Below are 15890 nucleotides of genomic sequence, written 5' to 3'. Positions count from 1 at the left end.
AGGGAGGGAGGAAGGGAGAGAGAGAGAGAGAGAGAGAGAGAGGTGCTTGAAGATGGAGATTGGCCCCATATTTATCCCAAGTTTTTTCTAATATAGGAGCTTGATCCTTTTTATGAAATAATGAGGACCACTCATTGAGTCTACACTACTATCATTCACTTGGCTGGCTTCATCCCCCACCCCCACCCCCAACCCCCACAGAGGGGTTTTCTTAATCAAACACTTGGACTCCAAGACCACTATTAGCCATTAGAAGGCTACAGGCCAGGAAATAGAGCATGCCGGTAGATTGTATAGAGTTAACCGAAGTCAGATTTGCCTTAGAGAATATTGAAAGGGTTTTATGAACCCTTTGCTCAGAGCTAAGTACTAGAATAAAATGAATAAAACATGGTCAGTTCTAACATGCAACTAGTTCTATGGTAGAGGAATACCAGCATATGAAAGAGCATGGAGAGAAGTGAGATTCACTTTATTCAGAAAAGTGCAGGCTTAGCACATATTGGTGATTCAATAAATACTTATGAACTATGAGAATGGTCTTTGGAGAATATACCTGGACTGTTTTAAAGGATAAGTAGTAGTTAACAATGGATGCTATCTTTCTGGAAGAATGAACAGCACATGCGAAGCCGTGGACTACTGAAAGAGCACAGTGCATTTGCAAATGGCAGTGTAGTATAGCCAGTCTTTAGGTTTTAAGGGCAAGTGTGGCTAATGTTGAGCTAGGATGGTTAAGTCAGTTTGTGAAGAGTCTGAGAAGCTAGAAGGAGTTTGAAGTGCCTCTCATAGGTACTGGCAAGTGTGAAATGTGTTTTTTTTTGTTTTAGTGAGAAATCCTGACTATAGAATTATATTTCAAATATCCATTCTGGTGGCAATACAGAGGATGGGCTGCTAAGGTGGGAAGTGAATAGAGTGGGGGAAATATTTCACAAAAGATGAGCAGTTATAAGACTACCACAGTTATCCTAGTCAGAGATAATAAAATCCTGAAGAGGAAAGATTCAACATTTATTTGGGACATTAAACAATAGAATTGGTGGCCAATAATATGTAGTGTGGATGAGAAGGAGGAGGGAGACTCTTTTTGATTAGAAGGGTAGGTAAGAGATGGCCTTGCCATTAATCAAGGTGGGGACTATATAGGAGAAGCATACTGGGGGAACAATAATGATTTGATCTTCCAATATTGAAAGGGTTTTATGAACCCTTTGCTCAGAGCTAAGTACTAGAATAAAATGAATAAAACATGGTCAGTTCTAACATGCAAGTTTGGAGGACATGAGAAACAATTGGGTTAAGATAACTAGGAGAGCTGAAAATATGGATCTTAAGATCAAGCAGAAGTATAGCTTGAGGTAGAGATGTGGGAGCTGAGGCTCTGGAATTCCTTAGCCCCCCAACCCCTCCTCATAGGAGGAGTGGGGGCAGGGCAGGCATGGATGTTGATGCCTCCCAAACCAGAGGAGAAAGCTCCGGGGACAGATAAGGAGAAGGAGCTCACAGAAAGAAAGACGAGTAAGTAAAAGAGAACAATATACAAGCATTCCTGCAGGGAATTGTTCAGAGGATGAACTTCACCTCAAATCTTTTTATAAAGAGATTGTTCATAGAAAGGGATGAAAATGAGGCTGTTCCTGGATGATTGTGACTGCAACTTCCAGAATTTTGTTGTATTTTGTATGACTGTATTTATTAAAAAACATACAAGCTTTTAAATCCATAACTTGGTAATTATAATAATAATCCTAATCCTATATAATAAAAGGCTAATATGCAAATTAACCAAATGGCGGCACAACCGGTTGCTGTGACGTGCACTGACCACCAGGGGGCAGATGCTCAATGCAGGAGCTGCCCCCTGGTGGTCAGTGTGCTCCCACAGGGGAAGCACCACTCAGCCAGAAGCCCTGAGCCAGGTTCATGGCTGGCGAGTTCAATGGTGGTAGCGGGAACCTCTCCCACCTCCTCAGCAGTGCTAAGGATGTCCAACCAATGGCTTAGGCCTGCTCCTGGGGGCAGTGGGCCTAAGCCGTCAGTCAGACATCCCCCTAGGGTTCCCAGACTGTGAGGGCGCAGATCAGGCTAAGGGACCCCCTCCCCCACCCCGAGTGCTCAAATTTTGTGCACTAGGCCTCTAGTAAATAATAAACAGCCATGCCAGCTGATCCCTCAGTCTTAAATATTGCAAAACAAATCACTCATATGTCTGTTTGGATGAGGTTAACTGACCTTAGACACATAACTCCAAGGTCCCTCCAGGGTCCCTAACTGACTGATGCTCCCCAAGTCCATAGTTCCCTAGGGCAAAGGGTCACAGCAGCCACGGCATGCACAGGCTCAGCCACTTCACTCCACTGGGTCCTCAGTCCAGTCCCTGGAGAGTTGCTTCCTCTGACTGGTTAGGATAAGACTTTCTTGCTCCATGTCCTTTGGTACCTAGGCCTCCAGCTACTCGGGGTCACACCTTCCAGTAAGACATGAGGCCTCTGGTAAAGCCCACTCAGGTCCCAAGGGGATGCCTCTCTTCTTGGTGGATATTTTAGGCCTCTGACTGCTGCTTATTACTTCTCCTCAAGTTGACCCTCACTTTTTGTTGTCACATTTCTGAGACTCCAATCTCTACCCCAAGTTCTGGTGCAAATCAAATGGGAACAACTAATCCCTCTAATTCTGTTCAATCCAGCAACTATTTATTGAGTTTCTACTCTGTCGGGCATTTTTCAAATGAATGGGGTGTCCACAAAACACCCCGGGAATGTCAACATACAATATAAAGTGACCAGAGAAAAGACCATACAGGTGGATGCACTTACCTGTCACCGTGGACATGAACTGAGTCCCAGCGATGGGGTGAGGTGGTGTTCTGGAAAGGGTTAGGACCAGAGGCTGAGATGCAGAAGATCACTTCCTGCAGAGCTAGTCAGGAGAGGAGGTGGTTATCTCCATCAAAACGAAAACTGTATTATCATATTTAGATTGGCACTAGAAGTATAGTTCTGGATAAAAGACATTTAGGAGAGAATATTCAATCCTCTTTACAGGAGTAAAACTTGGAGTTTTGTTTTCTTCAAGAAATTGCTTTCAGACGGAAGCTTACTTTTAAGCTTGTATCATAAAGCAACATAATCCTTTTCCCAAACACTCAAGAAATAGAAAAATTAACTCATCATCTCAGCATCTTAACATAACATTTAGTGTCTTGTTTTGCTTCTTAATTCCTATACATTTTTATTTTTATAGAGCTGTAACCAAAGAAATAGAAGGAAATAGATTAGAATGCAGCTAGCATAAGTATTTCTCCATGTTGGCTTGGTACTAATTATCATCTTAATGGTAGAGTAATACTAACAGGTTGACGATATCATTTATTTCCTTAAATTTTTTCAAATGTTTGTGCTTTTTTCTACTTATTCGCTGTTATAAAGTTATGAGTGTTTCTTTCTTCATATGCCCCTTTTTTCCTATATTTGAGATCATTTCTGTAGGGCAAACACCCCAAGTTACAGTTATTGAATGAAGGGTATGAAAATTTTTATGGCCTCCAAGTAAGTCTTTTGAAAACCAAATTGGCACAATATGTATCAATTTTTAGTGCTGCCAGCAACAAATGAGGGGACCTCTTAATTGAAGCCTCACCAATATTAGCTAGTTTAAGTTCATAAAAAATCCCGCTTTAGTAAGTGAAAACCAGTGCTGCTTTGCTTTTTTCTTTCATTTGCATTTCCCATGTTTGTTTATAACTTCTTATTTCTCATTTGCAGCCAGTCTGTTCATGTTTTAGCCAGAACTCTCTAAGTGCAGAAAAACAAAATATGGGGGGAGCTTTTGCAAATGTTCCTAGCAAACAATACTTTGAAAATCACTTATGATAGTATTTTAGTTTCAGTAAAAATGTAAGTCAGAGCAGAAGAGGTAGTGAAACTAAGCACTTCTAGGGGACCAGGGAAAGAAAGGTTGGAGTCTATTGGAACCTGTGCCTGAAGTGCTGCATTTAAAAAAATATATATATAGAAGTCTTATAGCTCTGGCTAGGTTTCACAGTTGGTTGGAGCTTCGTTCCCTACACCAAAAGATTGGGGGTTTGTTTCCGGGTCAGGGTACATACCTAGGTTTTGGGTTCAATTTCCATTTGGGGCACTGATGGTAGGCAACCGATCAATGTTTCTCTCATGCACCAATGTTTCTCTCTCTCTCTCCCATCTTCTCTCTCTAAATATCAATAAAAACATATCCTCAGGTCAGGATTAATTTTTTTTCAAAAACTGCACATATATAAGACATGTCTGTGCATAGTCTGCTCCTTGTTGTTGACTTGGGGAAGGCTGGGACCTCACTCTTCCATCTACGCATGCTTGCAGGTAACCAGTGTCCCGGAAGACCAGATCCTGGTTGCTGTGTTCCCTGGCCTCCCAACTTCAGCAGAGCTCTTTATCCTCCCCCCGAAGAACTTGACGGAGAGGCGGAAAGGCAATGAAGAAGACCTGGAACAAGTAAGTGAAAGCAAACTTGGCTAGAACACTTGCCTGTACCTCACATGCTAAGGGGACCCAAAGTTAATTTCAGCCAAAAAGGGAGACAGGGTCTCTCCCATTGGCCCATCAGCCTGTCACTCTTTCGCCAGTACTCAGAGCTTTGAAGAATAATCAGCCTAACCCCAAATCAACATAGATGCACATAGACTGGAGCAGTCAGCATCATTCCTTCCAACAGTGGCCAGTCCTTCAACTTGCTAATATCTCCCCCCCAATGACTTGTCCCAGAGGAGACGGATGTGGGTAATAGAGGAATTTGAGTTTCTCTATTTCTTGTCTTTCAAAATCCTGGTCATCTAAGTTCTGCTTCTGGAGGGGACAGGAACTGCTTTGAACATGTTTCTTTGGAGAGAGACGGATTGCTTCCGCTTGCTTTGACTAAGGAAGCTGCGTTTCCCAATGAGATTGTGATTTACTGTCCTGACCAAAGGGGCATATAGTTCCTGTGATCTGCACACGGACCAGGAAATAAAGGACTTGGCCAGTCCGTGCTTCTCCCTCTCACTCCTGCTCCGTGGGGGTCTTGGTGTCTGTGCTCTGCTTCCCCCTTCCCTGCCTCCCCAGATGCCACGTCAAAGGTGAAAATAAGGGAGAATGAGGCTCCTAAAAATCGGCATGAATCAAACACATTTGCTCCCATATGAGGTAATCATTGTATAAACATCTTCCACGTCCTTCTGCTACTCACCTGGCCATCACCCCATCCCCACATCTATCCTCAGTCCTTCTCAAGCAGCATAGATGTCATCGCAGTCATTTCTCTGGGAAATGAAATTGATCCTTGCATTTCAGGGTGGCATAGTTAACTTGGCCCAAAATAAATTCAGCTTATGCATACATCACTTTTACAAGACCTCTTTATTCTGAAATAGCAAGTGGCATGTGTGAATTATATTTGGAAGCTACAATATCCATCCATTTAGATAAATAGGTAATTACAGTGACGAATAGCAGCTGTGGTATTAAGGCGCGTACAGCGAGATAAGTGTTAGGGACAGCAGCCTAAGTCTGCCTGTGCTTCCATGTGGGAATTACGGAGTGATTAAATCGATGTTATGTGTTCTGAGACTTGCTGGGGAGAAGTAAAGAGGAAAAATTATCCCATAAAAAGGAGGCAGCTTCTGCTTTGATGTTTGCCTCCCATTGTCTCTAAGGGAGAAAACAACGCAGAGGAGTGGGCTGGGGTATATGTGTCTGCTTTAATCCTGGCAGGGGCCTCTCTACCCTGTGGGTATTGCTTGATCAGATTAAAGAACTGCTGATGGGTTGACTTTCTTTCATTGGACACCACCACAGGTTTTTCTATGGTAAGTTAAAAGGCATGAATAAAAGAGCCCTGAACTAGGAGTTGAATGAAACATCAATGTCTATTATCAACTTGAATCTGCTAGGAGACTTTGGACACAGCTTTCTGTCTCACTATCCTCTCCAGTCTAAGCGAATGATACTGACTACTGTTTTGGCTTCACAGGGCTCCGGGAGACCCAAATTGAAAAGATGTCCCAATAGCCTGTCCACTGATTGAACATGGTCATTTTCCTGCCTATGGACCCTGGTTTCTTCCTCCATGAGGGAGCATTGTCACATGTTACGCCTTCCCATGAAGCCTCTCTCTTTTTTACCCCTAGATCGTGGAGATGCTGTTTAATGCTCTAAACCAAAACTTGGTCCAGTTTGAACTGAAGCCAGGGGTTCAAGTCATTGTGTATGTCACACAGCTGACGTTAGGTGAGTGCCTGTTGGAATTCAGGGGGAAGTGGGTATGGTGATCTGTTCTTCTGGAGAGAAGAGGGAGGACACAGTCAGCAAATGCTTCTCCATAACTTCCTGGAAAATGGCTTTATGGCAGGGCTCTTTTGCGTGGTGAGGATTAAGAAAGAGTAATTACATCTTTCTCAAGGCTTTCTGTTGAGGTGGCAAGAAGACTTTCTTAGAAGTGACCTTGCTATTGGATTTCTGGATGACCTTGGAGAAAACCTACAATTTCTTTGGGCCTTGAATTTTTTAAAAATTTGAAACAGTCAGGATTATATTAGGCAGTCCTCAAACTCTCTAAGTTTCTGAGATTTTTGGATTCCATGAATGTTCATTGGGAGGCCAGATGAAATTACTTTAAAACTCCCTTCTATTTACAATGTAGAAGTTAAGGTTGAAACGGTGATCAACTCTAGTTGGTTGATTTGTAAAAGTAATAAAAGGAGGCATGCCCCTTTGGGCATCCACTGCTGGATCTCTGAGAGAGCCTAGTTGCTAAATGTCCCTTTTTGCTGTAAGAGTTTTCAGATGTGGAGATTCCAGATGTGCTCATCCAGCAATGTTTCACCAGAGCAGTGTAAAAGAAGAGACTGAAACATTGCAGCAGTGTTCAACCTAAAGTTCCCAATGAGCCAATTGTAATCCTGTTAAGGGACACTCGGGCTAAGAGAAAGACTTTCACATCCTCCTTCTACTCCCCTTAACTGAACACACATTGCTCAGTTTATACCAAGAGCAGCAAATCTCTCCCAGAAGAGCAGAGGCGTTAACTTTCCCAAAAAAGCTGTGACGGGAATACAATTTTGTCATTGAAACTGGGGATCCTGTGCCGAGATAGCGTGCAGGGCAACTGGAGACTGGATATACAGTCAGAACCCAGCAGGCCTCCTTTCTCCAAGTACTCGCTTTTCAGCTAATAGCTTCCAAGTGAGCATGTTCTTCCCTCCTAGCTCCGTTGGTGGACTCCAGTGCTGGGCGCAGCAGCTCAGCCATGCTCATGCTCTTGTCGGTGGTGTTTGTTGGTCTGGCTGTGTTTCTGATCTACAAGTTTAAAAGGTATGTGCTACTAACACTCAATTTTACTCTTGGGGCTAGATTCATGGTAGTTGATTCTTGCTGTAACTAACATTCCTAAACTCATCCTAACTATGTGATATTAATTCTCCTTGAAGCTCTATCGGGGAATGGGGAAAAGTGAGAATGGCTGAGGGTCAGGGAATAAATAAATTTAAAAATCTTAACTCTATCTAACTTATAACTATATTTCATATAACTATGAAATCAGTTTATTTTCTTCAAAAGAAGTATAAGGAGTTTTCAAACCTCACGTAAAAATTTCTAAAATAAGGTCTCAAATATTCAGGATATCTTTTTCTACAAGTTAACAACCATTCAGGGTAGATAAGTAGAGAAAATTCAGCTAAAATCTTGTATGCACAAGTACAAGAGCACACACACACACACACACACACACATTTTCTTATCTTATGCAATAACTATACAGTATCTCTATTTAAATTGGCGTGCTGAAAATATTTAACCTCAAAATATACCCATCCCTCCTTTCCTGTGTCTAAAGGGAAATTGATAAAAAAAAAACAAAAACAAAAACAAACTATACATGTATTCAGAAATTATTTTTGAAGGCCACAAGAGGAGTGATATAATAGGATACTTATTAAAAACATGAAATTAAAATCAATAATTCTTTACCATTATTTAGATAATGTAATATTTCTACCAAGAGGTGGACTAGTTAAGAGTGTGAACAGTGAAATAAGACAGATCCAATTTTAACTTTTGCTATTTGTAACCTGGGACAATTAGATTTTCTCTCTAAGCTATTTTAGTTTTTTTCATCTATAAAAAAGTGCATAATACTTTATAGGCTTGCCATATAGTTCAACTGTAAATATCTATACCAAGTACATACTAAATAATCAACAAATCTATGTTATTATTATAGAGAACAAGGAGCATGCCTTCCAAAGGTGCCTTCTGTGTCACAAACTGGCACATAGTAGGCTCACAAAAATATCACTGCTATAGAAATGTACTTCATAGGAATATCATCAGATGAGGTTTGAAAGCATACTTGGTCCTGTGAGTGTTTCCAGGTACTGAACACAATTATTTTAGATTTTGGAAGAGATCAGTGTTAACGGTGCTTCAGCCTACTCCTTCCCCAGAATATATATTCTGGGGAGAGGGAGAAAGAAATAGAAACATCAATGATCAGAGAGAATCATTGATTGGCTGCCTCCTGCACACCTCCCCCACTGGGGATCAAGCCTACAACCCCGGGCATGTGCCCTTGACTGGAATTGAACCCAGACCCTTTGGTCCTCAGGCTGATGCTCTATTCACTGAGCCAAACCAGCTAGGGCTCCCCAGCACCCTTCAGAACTCCTCTCATGTATATCTCAGGTTTTACAATATCAGTTTTACTCAATATCCATCTCAGCATTAGCCAAAACAGTAGGAATCCTTCAGCACCACCAGAAAGGCAGAGTGAGATTCCCCTTACTACTCAATTTGTAGAACAGTATGTGAGTTCATGTCCCCTAGAGGGAAGATGTGTCAGCCCGCCTGCATGTTCTCTTTGAAAATGGGGAAACCTCTTTAATATTGCAAGTAGAGAGAGCAAAGATTCAACATAGAAACAGTCTAGTCAAGACAATACCCATTTATGGATGTACTCCAGTGACATCAAAGCACACTTTCGTTCAACCAAGGATTTGGTTGGGTGGAAGCCTGGTGGTTGCTGGGGCTTGAAGATCGACTATGCTACATTTGTTCTTCTGGCCCCTAGAACCCCATCATACCTGAGGCCAAGGGCCAATAGAAGTCCTGCAGAGAAGTACTTGTGTCAGATGTCTCCAAATTAAAGCAAGACTTATCCTATGGCTTAGAAACTTTTCTGTTCTCTTATAAATGCTGCTAAACCCCCTAGACAGCCAACTCATTAATGTAGGCATCTCTAAATGTGTGCACTTCAATACTCGGATCTATGCCAGGTAGTGCCATCTCTGAATTATTCCCTTTATAGTCCTCAGATAGCAACCAACCCTTTCTATGCCCCTTACAGTGAATCATGCAGCCAAGGCGACATTTAATAAACACCAGACAAACTGGATAAACAGCAGAGTCAGCTAAGAGTTACCAATCAGCAGTTATTTATTTTTTTATTTTTTTAGCCACCTTTTCTAGAAGTTTTCCTCCCAATGTTCAAGCCTTTGGTGGAGGTCTTGTTGGATCTTCTTTTATTTCTTTGGTTTCCATTCCTCCTTATCACCTGGGACTCCAGTGATGGCTCTATGGAGGGTCAGGTTCTTACCCCTGAGTTCCAGAGTCTCCTTTGCTTCTTGCATTATTGTCCCAAAGAAATTTCTACAACGATGAAAATGCTCCATAATCTGTACTGTCCTACACAGTCATCACTAATATCATCGAGGAACTGAATTTTAAATTTTATTTAACTTTAGTTAATTTAAATTTAAATAGCTACACCTGCTTAGTCAACACTTGGATAACACAGTGTAGGGAAAGGGCAATTCTGTTTTTGTTTCCAGATCCCTGGCCATGCTGAGTTTTCAGACCCAAAACTTTCTCCCTTTAACCACCAGCATGAACTCATTAAACCAAGGGTCCTCAAACTACGGCCCGTGAGCCACGTGCAAATACAAATATTGTATTTGTTCCCGTTTTGTTTTTTTACTTCAAAATAAGATATGTGCAGTGTGCATAGGAATTTGTTCATAGTTTTTTTTTAAACTATAGTCCGGCCCTCCAACGTTCTGAGGGACAGTGAACTGGCCCCCTGTTTAAAAAGTTTGAGGACCCCTGCATTAAACCATGCATTCATTCAACAAACATCCATTGAATGACTACTGTGCGCCAGGGCACTGAATCACCATCTCAGGATCCCAAGTTTTCCCTTAACAGGGGAAGAAGAATAGAATTACCATGAGCCCCAAGCGTCCTTTGAGTAAATATCACCCTGTCTCTCACATTTGATCTTATTCTTGTATAGAACTGATATTATCTGACATTTTAAGCAATATAATTAAAAATCATTATGAGATGACTTTTATTTCTTGAAAACTCTGCCTATGAAGACCTCCTTTCCATAATATAGATTCTTATTTTTTCTGATTATACAACAAAACTTTTGTGCTTTTATATTTATTTCAGTACTTTTTTTTTTTTCAGTAAGGCTTTCATCATATCTGAAGCCTACTTCACTTTCTCTAAATTGTCTCCCAGGTGCTCCCAGCACTTATCATAGTTGAAGCAAACAAATAAAAACTGAAGTTTTTTAGAGGTCACTTGGGCTGATCCATCTTACTGCTCTTATTAAAATGTATATGAATGGGTAGCCCAAGAGATGCTTCTAAACCTACTTCCTATGTTTCTTTGTTGAGTTCAGTTTTGACTTAGGTTCTGAACATTCCTACAAGTGGCTGTGTTAAGAAATGAAAACTAACTTAACAATTTTTAACTGTTGAAAATAATAACAAAATTCATTTCCTTCCAACCATCTATTAAAAATGTTGAAAAAATCTGTTTTTAGAGACTGAAATAAAGTGGGCAAACTTTCTTAGGGTAAATTTATTCAAATTTTCACGGACATCATTCGGAGAGCAGGAAAGGGTGGCGGCGGGGAGTTATATAGGCTTGTATGATCCGAAATGGTTTTTCTGCCCCCAGCACCTAATAAATATTACAGTTGATCCCAATGTTCATGAGTAATATGTACTTTTATGATTAAAGGAAATCTGAGTCACTAGGCTGCATTTCTATTTAGATGAGAAAGTAGGGGCCAGCATGAGTTTTTAATTGGACACATTTAGAGAGCCTGAGGTTCGCTGCCTCACATAATCTGTTCAGTCATGGTTCTTGTAAATTATGTTTAACTGGTTCAGACCAGTATGAGTCAGTAGGACATTTTCCTTCATTATGGAAAGCAACCATTAAGGACATGAAAACTGAATGTAAAGAAAAGGTAGAAACTACCCATGTTTTAAACTTATCTTTTGGATCTTTCCTTCTTAAATAGATATAGAAACGCCTTATTAAGTATCCCTACATTCTGTATCCACTAGTGATTTTAGTTGGGAGGAGAATGTAGAAGTTTGAAAATATTACTGGTTGGTGCCAGTACAACAGAGTGACTCTCCTTTAGAAAGGCACAGAATGTTCTGGACTGGGGTGGATATCAGATGTCTCAAGTTTTGATAACATCTGTGCCAGTAATCAGCTTCATGAAATGTCTGTACAACAGTCCAATTTCCTCCTCATTTAATGAGGTAGAGAGATCTCTTCTAGATGTAGTATTCCAATTTTTTAAAAAATGTCACCATTTTGTCTGAGAACATAATATGAAAGTAGAAAGAGCCCAGGATTTGAGGTCATTTATTTATTTATTCAACAAATTCTTATTGAATGTCAACCATGTGCCAAGTACTGTGCTAAGTTAAGTGGATAGCAGTAAAGATAAAAACACAGGCTGTATGAACATTGGGTTTTTAGTCTAGTTAGAAAGACAGAAAGCAAGTCAACAAACATTGCCTGTTACATCGCCCTAAACCAACACCCTATTCATTTATTTCATAGACACTGACTCATTACATTTATAGGAGGAAAGGTTGGGTGGTCAAGAGAGACCTCTTGGTAATGACATGTAGGCCCAGTTCTGAAAGACAGTATCATGAGAAGAGTAGAAGGAGGTGTGTTGCAGACAGAGGGAAAAGTTGCTTCAAAGTCCCCAAAATGGGGATGAGTTTGACGTATTAGAGTTTCACAACTTGAAGTTTAGGTCTCAGCATCCCCTGGGAGCATGGGCAGAAATGCAGAATTTCAGCCCATCCTGTCCAGATCTATAGAGTCACAAATGGTTTGAGAAGCACTGGATTATAGGAATTCAAAGGAGGCTACAGAAGTTGGAACACAGTGAGTCAGGAGATAATAGATGGGGTCAGGAGATGATTTCTTAGATTTTCACTGAAACCTGCCAGCTCCTCTAACCTCAAGCCTGTCTGCCTTGTAAACCCACTACTTCTGTGTCTTTGAAGGAAGTTAATTAGCTCCTTTTAATCTTTCCTGTAATCCTCTTTACAATCCTAAAAGGAAGCTAGTGTTATTCCTATTGAACAGATGAGGAAACTGACTATGGAAGTACTTAAGGTACTTAGCCTATGAATAGTGTTCTGGATAGAATAGCAATGGCTATATGTCCTTTATTTTGTAGGTTTTCATAAAGGAGACCAATTAAACTGATGCAACCTTAGGAAAAAATGTCTTTTTACTCTGATATAACCTTATGAGTCTCAAAGTCCAGCTCCTTTAAACACATAATAATGGATACATGTTGTAAGGCTTTTAGTGTATACCCGATGGACGGCATTGCTCTTCTGTTTACACCTGCTTGGTTTTTACTACAGAAGAAGGTGCATTCCTTAGGGAGTTCTGTGGCTTACATGTCCCCTGGGCATCTGAGTCTCTGGCCTTATGTCTCTTGGCCTCATGACCCCAGTGTCTAAGTGTGCAGCCCCTCTTCCTGACATTGGCCTGTCTTATTAAATAGCTTCTTCCCCCTGATTATCATCAAGGGTTTCCAAATATCCACTTTCACATGCCCTGTGATCATAATGTGATTTTGCTCCTGTGCATGTAGGAAAATCCCCTGGATTAACATCTATGCTCAAGTTCAACATGACAAGGAGCAGGAGATGATTGGGTCAGTGAGCCAAAGTGAAAACGCCCCCAAAATCACACTCAGTGAGTTCACCGAGCCTGAGGAACTGCTGGACAAAGAGCTGGACACCCGGGTCATAGGTATGTGTGCTGTGTCCTCTGTCCTCTAGACACTAAGTCAGCCAACCCACTGGGCCTGCTCTTCAGATACTACTAGAACTGGCTACAATGACGTAGACATATTTGAAAATTTTCCCACCACCTCTGGCCCATCTGAAATTGGCAGAATTTTTCCCCTTAAAAGTAGATCAAGAGTAAGGAAGAGATGAGACCAACTATCCATCACTGTTGGACTTTTTCTTCTTTAGAGCAAAAGCATCATATGTCCTAATTAATAATCACACATGTAGGCTCTGGCATCAGATGGTCCCAGGTCCATTTTCTCGCTCAGCCAATTCTCTTGGTCTACCATCCTACTTGCTCTATGTGCCTCATGTTCCTCATCTGTGACATGGGAATAATAGTACCTACCTTCTGAGATTGTTGTGATAATGGAATGATATTACATCATTAGCACAATGCCTGCCTCCTAGTAAGTGTTCAGTGCATGTTGGCTATCACTATAGTTATTAGTAGAGTATAAGATGGCAAGGTATTGCTTCTACCTTGTGTGCTGGTGTGGGGGGGTGGCAAACATTAAATATAGAGGAGATGAGCCAGTGAGCTGATAGGATAGAATATCTAGGTGTCCTATGAAATAATACATATTAAGCACCTGTTCAAGGTGGCTTGGTATTTAGCAGGAAATAAAACAAAGACTCCTGCCCTGAGGAAATTTACATCCGTCTCTCCCTCTGTCTTCTCTTCCCTGCAGGAGGCATTGCCACCATTGCAAACAGCGAAAGCACAAAGGAGATTCCCAACTGCACTAGTGTTTAATACCAACAAGCCACGTGGTCAACCATCTTTCTGACTTTTTATTTTTTATTATTACTATTATTATGGGAAAAAATGAAAATGTCTTTTTTACCCTTTGTTTACCAAGGGCCCCTTCATAAATACCAGGCAGATTTTAGCTTTGGGAGGCAAAAACATTCTTAACTGATTGAAATGAGATAAAAAAGAATAAATGGCAGAGTACGTATCTTCCCATAGCCTTCTTGCTTTATTCTGCAAGGACTCTCTTTTCCCTTGTGGGTCTCTATCTTTTTACTGTTAAAGTTGGGTTGGCTTTTCATTAACCTTCATCCCCCCAAATCACCAACAAACCCCCCACCAGCACACTTCCCTAAAAGGTAAACCATTTCCCAGTTAGATGTGCAGGAGGTTAGTTGGTGGGGAGTGGACATAACTGCAAGAAGCGTGCACACTTTTGTGAAAGAGGCCCTGCCTCGTGCATGTCAATAGTGAGGCTACCGATGGCTTATTGTATATAATTACAATGTAAATAGCTTTTTATTTCCTGAGAAATAATTTAATGTTTAGTAAAAAAGAAAACAGAAAAAAGAAAGACGCGTGTGTTGGCTTATGCACTCACCCTCAGAGCTGACCAACCCCCAGGCCTGGTTGATGTGTTGGGTTCTGGATGCTCTCCAGTTGTCTGTCACAATTAACTCTTGCATCTCTGTGTCCATGCCATAGCCGGTTTCTACTTATGTATATAAGGGGGGTGGGGGGGCTTCTTTGGGACAATTGGTAAAGGAAGGACTATAGTAACATCGTAGAACATGGAGTCTTATTGTTCCGTCAGTGACGTGGAAGAAGTTGCAAGATGAAGCCCACTAGAGACTTCAAACTGAGATCCAGATGGGCGTACAAGGGTTCCCTCCAAAAGGACAACATTGAGGATATCAGGCTGAGAAAATGATCTTCTCTAAGGAAGCCAGGCAATGGATCTGAAAACGACAACGATTCTGCTTCCTGGTTGCATTCCAAAGAAATGTATAATGTTTATGGGGAATTATTGGGCTGTTCTTAGCTAAAGTTAGTCCTCTGGGCAGTAGGTGAAGCCCAGTGAGAGCTCGTGGCATGGGAGGAGTTAGAGAGGTTGGAGGGAGGTGGTATTTGTGGAATCATGAGTCCATGCAAATCCGGTGGGTCAAATAGGGGTCTAGTCTTTAATGATATTAGTCAAAGATGATTTTAGCAAAGCTGTGCTATTTGCTTGTCAGATATACACACCTTCCTTAAAGTCAAATGTCTGCCTTCAGTTCCCTTAAGATAGTTCTTGCCTCTGGAGTGAGTGGCTTCCAAGGCCAGCATTCTCTTTTCCAGCACCCCAGTCCTTTCACACATGTATACATGTCAGTTGTTTTCAGTAGGGTCACTTTAAGCCATGCTGTAAGCATTTTTATTTTATTTTATTTTCAGGCTCAGCCTGTGCACACTGTTTTAGAAAATGATATACTGTATATATATATGGGAGGAAAGGCTGAATGTTTCCCTGTTGATTTTTGTAGGATGTTGTTCACATTTCTCTCTATGAGACCCTGAGAGAAAGTGATTCACAGAAATCTGTCTGGCTGCAGCTTAGATCAGGATTAGGTGTATTTCTCAAGATCGTGCTTTTTTGTTTCAAGGGTTAAATGGGGCAGACAATTGCAATACTTGTACTACACACTGGACTACAAATGCATGAGTCATATCTATATATACAGTATATGTACATATACTGTTCTTGGTTTTATTGTTCCATTTGAATATTTCTACTGTATAAAAAAGACAGTGGTTTTGAAATTGTTGAAAATAAATGTATTTTTGTACATCAAAGCTACATATCTGTCTGAGATTTCTTTGGGCAGTTTTCTTTATCTATTGTATCAGCCAACTATTGCTGCAATAAGGCTACATGGCAAAAAAAAAAATCTAGTAGCTTATAAGAACAGATATTTATGCTCTGCT

General features: G+C 40.9%; 1 protein-coding gene across 2 annotated transcripts in view; it reads left to right on the top strand.

The window, feature by feature from the left end:
- Positions 1-15689, top strand: part of SORCS3 (sortilin related VPS10 domain containing receptor 3) — a 518681-nt gene extending 502992 nt beyond the window's left edge. The window contains exons 23-27 of one of the 2 annotated variants that reach the window (XM_070432330.1): positions 4365-4496; positions 6167-6266; positions 7244-7349; positions 12970-13130; positions 13864-15689. In XM_070432330.1, the coding sequence (XP_070288431.1) occupies positions 4365-4496; positions 6167-6266; positions 7244-7349; positions 12970-13130; positions 13864-13928 (564 nt within the window). In that variant the 3' untranslated portion in view covers positions 13929-15689. The remainder of the gene's footprint in view (positions 1-4364; positions 4497-6166; positions 6267-7243; positions 7350-12969; positions 13131-13863) is intronic. The other variant, XM_070432331.1, reaches the window with a different exon arrangement.
- The last annotated feature ends 201 nt before the right edge of the window (positions 15690-15890 follow it).

The sequence above is a fragment of the Myotis yumanensis genome, unplaced genomic scaffold (assembly GCF_028538775.1).
Source record: "Myotis yumanensis isolate MYYU_CA2020_CCGP unplaced genomic scaffold, mMyoYum1.0.hap1 SCAF_13, whole genome shotgun sequence".
Classification (NCBI taxonomy): Eukaryota; Metazoa; Chordata; class Mammalia; order Chiroptera; family Vespertilionidae; genus Myotis; species Myotis yumanensis.
This window is presented reverse-complemented; position numbering and strand designations above follow the sequence as displayed.